General features: G+C 34.3%; 2 protein-coding genes across 2 annotated transcripts; both read right to left on the reverse strand.

The window, feature by feature from the left end:
• Window positions 1-2,887: 2,887 nt before the first annotated feature.
• Window positions 2,888-3,622, reverse strand: LOC110114420 (the record flags this gene model as incomplete). The annotated part of the gene is given in 2 exon segments (XM_028696655.1): window positions 2,888-3,047; window positions 3,229-3,622. Coding segments are annotated over 2 exon segments (515 nt in total), but the record flags the coding sequence as incomplete, so codon positions are not given.
• Window positions 3,546-6,125, reverse strand: LOC114578339 (pentatricopeptide repeat-containing protein At1g71420). The gene is made up of 2 exons (XM_028696646.1): window positions 3,814-6,125; window positions 3,546-3,720 (listed from the first exon to the last, which is right to left on the reverse strand). The coding sequence occupies exon 1, from the start codon at window positions 6,123-6,125 to the stop codon at window positions 3,834-3,836; it is 2,292 nt and encodes a 763-aa protein (XP_028552479.1). The 3' UTR covers window positions 3,546-3,720; window positions 3,814-3,833.
• Between the last annotated feature and the right edge of the window lie 3,806 nt (window positions 6,126-9,931).

Below are 9,931 nucleotides of genomic sequence, written 5' to 3' on the forward strand. Positions count from 1 at the left end.
TATCAAATGATTGTGTTACAATATAATTCATATAAATGTGACAATTTCATATTGAGGTTATTATGCATGTATAAATGAAAAAGAAAAGAAAAGAATGAATTACAACATGAAATGAAAATTATTGAAAATGAAAAATTATATGCATGCAATATAAGAGTTCACCTCTTTATGATATTGATAGGGGATGCAACGTACTTATACATAATACAACAACAACAACAACAACATCAAGCCTTTATCCCACTACGTGGGGTCGGCTACATGAATCCTTTTTCTCCATTGTGTCCTATTAAAAGTCAAGTTCTCGTTTAACTCTAATAAAGAAAGGTCATTTCTAATATTTTCTAACCAAGTCTTTTTAGGTCTACCCCTACCTTTATTAACATAAGTCAAATATAATACCTCTACTCTCCTAACCGGGTCATTGGAAGGCCGCCGTTTGATGTGACCAAACCATCTAAGGCGACTCTCTCTAATCTCATCTTCTACTAGAGCTACTCCAACCTTTTCACGTATATGCTCATTTCGTATCCTATCTCTAAGGGTAAAGCCACTCATCCACCTGAGCATCCTCCTCTCTGCCACACTTAACTTAGTATTATGCTTCTCTTTTAATGGCCAACATTAGGCACCATAAAGCATTGCAGGCCTCACTACCATCTTATAGAATTTTCCCTTAAGTTTGAGAGGTACATTTCTATCACATAACAAGCCCGATGCATTCCTCCACTTCAACCATCAAATTTGAATTCTGCTGATAATATCCCCATCTATTTCACCATCACTCTGAACAATAGATCCAAGATATCTAAAACGTGTACTCTTATTAATGACTTGATCGCCCAAAGTTACAATCCCCTCACTAGGTCTATTATTACTAAAATTATACTCCATATATTCCGTTTTAGATCTACTCAAGCGAAAACCTTTAGACTCTAAGGTTGACTCCATAATTCAAGTTTACCTTCAATTCCCTCTCTAGGTTATCAACAAGAAGAATATCATCAGCAAAAAGCATACACCAAGGTACATCCTCTTGCAAATGTCTAGTGAGAACATCCACGATTAAAGCAAAAAGATATGGGCTTAAGGCTGATCCTTGATGTAACCCAACCGAAATAGGGAAATACTTGGTCAATCCACCTTGTGTTTGAACACAAGTAATAGCTCATGCATACATATCTTTAATGATTTGAATATAAGCATTATCGACTCCTTTCTTTTCAAAAACTCTCCATAACACTTCTCTTGGAACTTTATCATATGCTTTTTCTAAATCAATAAATATCATATGTAGATCCTCCTTATTTTCTCTATATTTCTCCATCAAACCTCTTAATAAATGTATGTCTTCCATAGTCGACCTACCCGGCATGAATTCAAATAAATGAAAAAAAAAAAATAATTTAAAAAAGAAAGTACTTTAATTGATACTATTTAGATGGTTCTCCCAAAATCAATGAATTATGAACAAGTCAAAAGTTAAATGATAGAAATATTAAAGGAATATATAAATCAAAGATTTATAGCATTATTTAAAATTGTGTAATATGAGGCTCGCCTTGAGGCCCTCTTCAATGCAATTCTAGTGAAAAAACCTCGAGGCTTACGCCTTGAACTTTTTTTTTTAGGCTTGTGCCTCAGCTTAGCTGAGGCCCGCCTTGAGGCACACCCCACCTCGCTGACATGAGTCGTATGTCTCACACTATTTATAAATATTTGCACTAAAATTACCTAAATCTTAAACTAAAACCCCAAATATATCATACATTCATGCACCCCGAGCCACAACTCCCTCTCGACTGCCTTGACCTCTAGCCCACTGCTTTCGTTGCAACCACCATTGTTTTAGCACCCGTCAGGATCACTTAAAAGACGCACACCACCACCACCTACTCTAAAGATTTTAGAGTACTGCTATTATCTTTATGTTGATAAAAAAAAATTTAGAAAGAGGAAGATGACTGAAATAAAAGAAGAATAAATAGATTGAGATGCATTGGACTCTACATAAGATAGATGAGATATCAAATTGTTATGATAATGACTTAAATAAAGACTACCTCGGTGATGACAATACATATGATTTCTGAGTTGTTGTCAATTATTTAAACTTTTTTTAGAAATTAAATATGAATGAATAGGGAATTACGAAAGAAAGAATTTTGAGTTGAACTTGATTTTATACAATACTTTATATATATATATAGTTATGAAATGAAAAGATTAATAATATGGCTTACTATTTATACGCATGATGCATTATTATTGTTATACTATAAAATCATAATTAACCACTGAATTAATATTAAGAACTCAACCTATTAAAATAATCATTTCAGGTAAATCCCTTCTCGAATGATGATTACATGCACAGAAGAAGAGGTTCAACTGAAAATAAATAAAAGTGATTTTATTTGAATGTTTAAACTACAAATTTATGTTAGTAACTCTCTGGTTAAAGTTTGGAAGTTTATTTAATTTGAGTACTTAGTTATTGAAAGAATTTGTGAAATCTATCCAACCATCTATTCGGCCTTGTTAACTGAGATTCTAGGCCAGGTCATGAAATGAAGGGTCAAACTTGGGAAAGCTCTAATAGCAAGGTTGAAAAGAATCAAATGGTCCATTTAGAATGTTAAAAACTTGGAATTAAGGGACTAGCCCATATCATTGCCAAAAAGAAAGATACAAAAACAATCCAGAATAACCACAAAAGGATGAAAATGCAGAAAAGAAAGCGTAAAGCCATAAAAAAGCTTAAAGACATCTCTGAAAAATATCAGCATAACAACAACAACAACAAAAAGGACTACCAAATTCAGGGCAAAGGGAGGATTAATAGAATCTCAAATAATCATAAATAACTCAGAACTTTTTGCCAAACCTGGTTGCCAGAGGAGCAGCAAAAACCATATTTTCCAACTGAAGAAACTGAAGAAATAAGAAACAGTGGCTTATGAGAAATCTGAAATCTGAGCTCACCACGATTGCCAAGATAAAGCAATGACCATCCAGGGAAGGCAGCACAAAACATTGGGAAAATCCTAAACAGAGACCACAAAAGCAACCAACAATTCTAAAAAATATGATAAAAACAATCTGACTAGCCAATAAAAAACTTGATGTCATTATAATTCTTCCAAACTTTCAGTTTAAGAAATATTGCCCTTGTGATCAGATAATAAAGAGAAGTGAAAGTATGATACGAATTAATAAAAATCCTACCATTCCTTTCTTTCCATGTCCCAAGTCTATGAGCATTAGCAACTTCATCATTACTGTCAAAATTGTCTTCCACGAAATCCAGAGCCCGAAGAATCGTAGGTGGCAGCAAAAAGGAGGAGAAAATCGGTAGAATCCTCTTTAAAAGATTATAAGAAAAATCACATTGGAAAAATAAATGAATGCTGCTTTCAGGATAGCTATCAAAAAGAGTACACAATCTACTGACAGAAATATTTCTTGAAGCAAGAGCAACCACAGTTTTAAGCCCTCCAACAAGAGCAAGCCAAGAGTAAGTTGAAAACCTCAAAGAAAATCTCTTATACCAAATATGTTTGTGCCATTCCTCAGGAACCATAACAAGAGCAAAAAATGCTTAAAATTTGGGGCAGAGTTACCTTTCCAGCTAGCACAAGCCTTTCCCACAGGAGTAAAAAGTAAAATGTCATTAATTAAACAAAATGTACACTCTATCAAGGAGAAGTCTTTTATGTTCTATCAATACAAAGACATAAAGCCTTCAGTATAAAAAAATGTCAGGTAAAAAATTAGTTAAGTAAATAAAAGAAAATTAAACCAACAACTTACAGTATTTCTGCCAAAATTTGTCACCAGTAGTCACCACATGAGCATGTGCCATCTGTAAAATGGTGGAAACGATTTGAATCCCTCACCACAATCTCTCTTCCAGCGTATTTTGAAGTCAATTTGATGAAATTATGGCAATCCTCACAGATCCTAATGTTCTTCATAATTTTCAGACAATCCCAATTAGAAGAAGAATTCATCAATCCAAAAACCACAGCCATTTTCTCACTATGATTTAATAAATGCTCCTCCTTGTGCTCCTCATCAATTTCATGCAATACTAATCTAGTATCTGCCACATAACCCATCTCCTTGAGCTTAATCACTAGCCTCCTAAGTTCCACTAAGATTTCTTCTCTGTGTGGGTGGCGATGCCCTCCCACAGAGAATTCATGTACATAATCTCCAACCTCAATCCAGCTCAAACCAGGCTCCTTCTTCACCCCACATTCTTTCATTCCTTTTCTTACAAATGCTGCATCACCAAAGCTCCTTGTTGCACAATACAAATTTGACATAATTACAAAACCAACAGAGTTCCTCGGCTCCAATTCCAACAACTTTTGAGCAGCCTTCCTACCAATATTAGTCTCCCCATGCTTCCTACATGCCCCAAGTAATGCACTCCAAACAACAGGATCTGGCTCCATTGGCATTTGGTTTATTAGTTCCTCAGCTTCTAGAAGTTCTCCGGCACGTGCCAGAATGTCCACCATACATGCAAAGTGATCAAGTTGCGGTTCGATTCCATAAACTTTGGACATTTGGTTGAAGATATGACGACCTTCATTCACATAACCACAGTGGCTGCAAGCAGTAAGAATACCAACAAATGTTGCAGAATCAGGTGGAACATCCATACATTGAAAAGCGTTTAGAGCTTCCTTGCCTTTCCCATGAGCAGCATAAGCTTTGATAATTGAATTCCATGACACTCTATCATGAAATTCCATTTGATCAAAGATGCAAACAGCTAATTTATGGTTACCACATCGAGCATAAGCATGAATTAGAGCATTGCAAAGCACTGTGTCATTCCCATACCCTGACTTTATTATGAGAAGATGGAGGGCCATACAATTCCTCTCAGTTGCAAAGCCAGCAGAAGCCTTGACTGCAATAGATAAGGCATGTCGATCTGGTTTGAAACCCTCCCGCCGCAACTGGCAAAACATAAAAACAACCTCTGTCGGCTCTTGCTCACAACAAGCAGTCATAATTCCAGTCCAAGACATGAGATCATGTTTGGTAACAGACGAAAATACTTCATAGCAGACTTGGAAATCACCAGAATGGGAAGCATAGACCTTCACAAGAGCAGTTGCAACCTCTGCTTCTGAAACAAAGGAACTCTTGATACAAAGAGAATGCAACTGGCAGCACTCAGGAATGCTAGAACAGGAGGAAATGACGCTTATTAGAGTTGCCCTATCAAATTCAACACTACATCGCCTCATTCTAACGAAAAGCTCGAGGGATTGGTGCGATCTACCGCCTTGCAGAAACCCTGCAATCATCGAATTCCATGTGATATGATTCCTGAAAGACATTGTCTTGAATACCAAAAAACCATCATCCTCAAGCCCATCGCAGGAGGAATACATGGCGATCAAGGAGTTTCCAACGAAAACATTGGCATCCAAAGAAATCTTGGAAACAAGGGCGTGTACCTGTTTTCCATGGTGGCCATCTCGCGCTCCTGCACTGGAACTGAGAACCGCGACTATCCCGTAATCATTTGGACTATAATGTACAAGCATGGAAGAAAATAGCTGGATGCACTGCTGGTGTTGGCCGGCCTGAGAGTATCCCGTGAGGAGAGCAGTCCAGGAAACGAGGTTTCGGCGGGGCATTTCGTCGAACTGGCGGCGTGCAAGATCGGTGCGGCCGCACTTGGAGTACATGTTAATAAGGTGGTTTGAAAGGAAGAGGTCGATGGAGGGGGAGGGGGAGAGGAGCAGATGGCGATGGAGTGATCGGCCAAGGGGGAGGAGGCGGCGGCTAGAGCAGGCATGCAGGACAGCAGCGTAGGCGGCGGAGTCCGGTGATGAGAGGGAGAAAAGGGTGGCGGCAGCCTTTGGGAGGTCGCCGGCGGCGAGTAGATGGAAGATTCGGAGAGAGTTTTCTCTCGGAGGGAGTAAAGGAACCGAAGTGCTGGAGAATTTGGCGGCAGTGATGGCCACCATTTCCAAATCTAACGGATAGTCAGCAACTTCGAATGCCGAATCCGCCACATTTTTATAAGCATGCTTAAAATATCTCACATCATTCTTAAGAAAATTCTTTTTTTGCCACCGCCATATGAGGCACATGACCGCTTAATTAATTCCTCCGGGTCTACAATTAATCTGCTTCACAAGTGCATGAACCACAATTATTTTTTCTCTAATTAAGATGTTTTGCTGCATGAGAGGGATTCAAATATGGGTTAAGAAAAGTTTTTACTAAAGTACTTAATTGATTGAGGTAAGATTATTCAATTTATTAAACATATCATATATTATGTAGTGGATTGTAGGTAAACTCCTTTAAGAATGATAGAACCTCCAATAACCGGTTCCCAGATAGCTGATTTGATTTGCCGAAAGAGTCATGCAGCAATTTGATAATATTGTAATTGTCACCTTCAATGATTATGTCTTTAGCCTTTAACATCAAACTATGAACAAATGACTTTAAAGAAGCAATAGCTAAGAGCTCCATATGAGCAATATCACAGTGCATACATTGAAAACCAAATGCCAACAGAAATCTACCATTAATATCTCTAAAAACTCCACCGACGTCAGCTTTATTAGTTTTTAACAAAGTAGCATCAATATTTACCTTAATTCAATTGGGGGGAAGAGAGCGCCAATGATTACAAAACAGCTTAGGAAGCTGATTAACACCACAGTGATCCGATATAAGATTAAATTGGTAAGAAGAAGCAACAAAGCTAATCACATTTGATGCAATAAATGAAGGACTATCTTCAACCCCTCAATGCTTGACTTTATTCCTACTCTTCCAAGAGAAATATAACAATGTGCAACATATGTTAGCCCTAAACGGAATAGTACCAGCTAACCTCTTTAACTCAGCTTTACAAACCTCAAAAGAGAAGAATGATGGTACAGTAAATCCCCATGCATTCAAAACCTCTATAACTTGAATAATCTTCACACAATTTGCTGCAATATGATCATAATTTTCAATAGTAAGACAACCTATAGGACAAAAGTTATTATCAAATAACCTTCTCTGGCATAAGTAATCATTTGATTGAATAGCATTGTTACACAATCGCCAAAAAAAATAACTCCACCCGAGAGTTAAGCTTTAATTTTTATACCCACTTCCAATAATCATCATCCTTCTTAACTTCAACCAATGCCTCTAATGCCATAGCAACAATTGTTTTACCATAAAATTTGGATTTAAGCTCTATGCGATCCTGTATAAGCTTTGGACAGATCTGTGTTTGAACAATTAGCTCAACAAAGTCATTTCCAAAGTATACTCCAACCTATTAATGTTCCATCTCCCATCCGAAATAAAGTAATCCAGGAAAACTGAATCATCTAAAAAATAAAAAATTTTCCCTTTAATCTAGCATGGCTTCTCTCATGCTAGGGTTAGTTTTAAGATGGTTTTCTTACTACATTTTAAAACAAAATTTTAATACAAAATTTTTTGAACTAGAATTTTTTGCACTAAAAAGTTATTTAAAAAAAAAAAAAAATTAGAAAATCGTCCTAAACAAAGCCTTAGTGACATAATTGATTAAGAAGTTAAAAGAATACGATGATAAGTGATAAATGAAATAGAAGTTGGGCAAAATTAAAATTTTATATCACATGAGGAAAGTTGTCTTTACTATCCATAAAATACTTTGAACATTTATGCAAATTTAGGGTTTCAAAAAGATAAACTTCAAACAAAATTCAGTTCATCAAAGAATAAGAAGTTAAAAAGAAAGAATCCATTAGCCATATGGGAGCTCTTGAAATGATAGTTGAACCACAATAAAATTATTTAAAGCTTCTCTGTTTGATTATGATTAAAAGAGGAAAATTAAATAACCAAAATTTTTCTAAGATGCTCAAGGTTTATTTATAAATTTATTAGAAATATTTAAAACTAAATCTTAGACTTAGAAAAATCATTTCATAATATTTGGAAATTTATTTGGGTTGTTTTTCAATTTATTTAGTTATTACCTTATTTTCTTATTTATAAAAATGATTGTGATTTTTATTTAATTTTGTAAAAATATGCAAAATTGAGTCAATATTATAATGTTGACCACATATATATGCTTGTAAGTTGAATTGACTTCATATATTTCATTATATGCATTAAATTTGTCATATATGCTTAATTATGTTAATTATTTTATTAATAATCTAATTAAGAATGATAAGCTTAATTATAATATCCCTAACTTCCTTAATTAAGTATTTTTTATGTTCACAAATTTATTTGATTTTTCATGTTACATATAATTCATTGAATTTGTCAAATCTTGTTTAATATAATTAATTATAAATTTATTCATACTTATGTTATAAATGATGAATCCAAGCTTAGTTTTGATTCCATTAGATTCATTGAGTTTATTATATACCATTTGTTATATTATATATGCCATATACTTTGCATGTATATTCATATAGTTATATGCCATGAATAAAAGTTTTAACTTATTTATTAAAATTGATTAGTATATTGTTGTCTAGACCCACTTAAAATTATAAAATTATTTTGTGCAGATATGAATGTCTTTCGGAGGCGAATCAAAATGTGCCATGTTACTCTTTTGTATTGTACCGCGGTTGTGTACCCGCTGTACATCAAGTGATGTGGCGCGTTTTGATTCACCTTTGGACGGTCCGGTGTCCACACAGAATTATTTCTCCTTAAATCCATAGTAAATTGGAGCCACTTTAATGCGCATGCATTAGGGGGACTGATGTGTTGCAAAATTTTACCTAACGACTAGTTCTAGCTTGACATGAGAGGGAGATGATTTAACATTTTAATGAGCCATTTGTTGATTTTGTGGATATTTTGGAGATATTTAAGGAGTACTTTGCGCTAATGTATATTTAGAAAAACTTAAGAAAATGATGAATTTTCTTAGTGCTTGAATAAAGACTTGGTTAGAAAGTCTTAGAAATGATAATTTCTTATTAGATTTAAATGAGAATTTAACTCTTAATAGGACACAATGGATAAATATGATTCATGTAGTCAACCCCACATAGTGGGATAAAGGATTGATGTTATTGTTGTTGTTGAAAGTTAAACTATTTTTGCGAGAAAATGAAGATTCCAAAGTGTTCAACAAATTAAGCTTTCCGTAAGGTTCTAACCTTTGGTAAATCATTTGTTCAATCTCATAAGATTTTGCATATGATAAAATTGGTATGGGTTTGAATGACATAATTGCTTATTGTAACCTTTTGTAGTATTTCATTTGTTTGTTCTTAAGGATAAATTATTCTCACGTATGACATAAACCTAACCCAAATATTGTGTGGGTTGACTCAAATTCTAAAATTTTGTGATGAGTATAATATTGACACCCCTAATGTTGATCTTAAGATTATAGAGTCAAAATCTAAATAAAAAAAGAACGCCGATTGCTCTCTTAAAATTGAGAGGCACCTTGATGTAACCAAATTACATTAAAAATGTTATAATTAAATCGACAAGTTGCTATTCTATTATAGATTAACATTAATGTTACATTCTAAAAAATTCAAGATGATAAGGATTGAAAGTTAATTAAATCTTAGATTGCACAAATATCTTACACACATAAATAAAAGGAGAATCACACGTACATGAGGCATATATTTTTTGTATGAAAATAATCTAAAAAAATGGGACTTCAACTAAAATAATTTTAGTAGTACAAGACAATAGGGGTTATAAAATTGAACCAAGGTGGGAAGATAGAGATGATTATATGATTTTTTCTTATGTTATTATTTTGTTGGATTCCAATTAATCATTCAGTATTTCATATGATATTGAAAATATTTAAAGATTAATTTATACTTTTAAAACTTGACATAAAGCTCTTATCCACTATGTGAGGTTGGCTAAATGAATCTTTTTCTCCATTGTG

This window comes from Dendrobium catenatum, unplaced genomic scaffold (assembly GCF_001605985.2).
Source record: "Dendrobium catenatum unplaced genomic scaffold, ASM160598v2 fragScaff_scaffold_798, whole genome shotgun sequence".
NCBI classification, from domain to species: domain Eukaryota; kingdom Viridiplantae; phylum Streptophyta; class Magnoliopsida; order Asparagales; family Orchidaceae; genus Dendrobium; species Dendrobium catenatum.

Bases quoted from the DNA above. Each gene is read 5' to 3' on its own strand.
- LOC114578339 (XM_028696646.1), bottom strand. From the start codon at position 6,125: ATGTGCCTCATATGGCGGTGGCAAAAAAAGAATTTTCTTAAGAATGAT.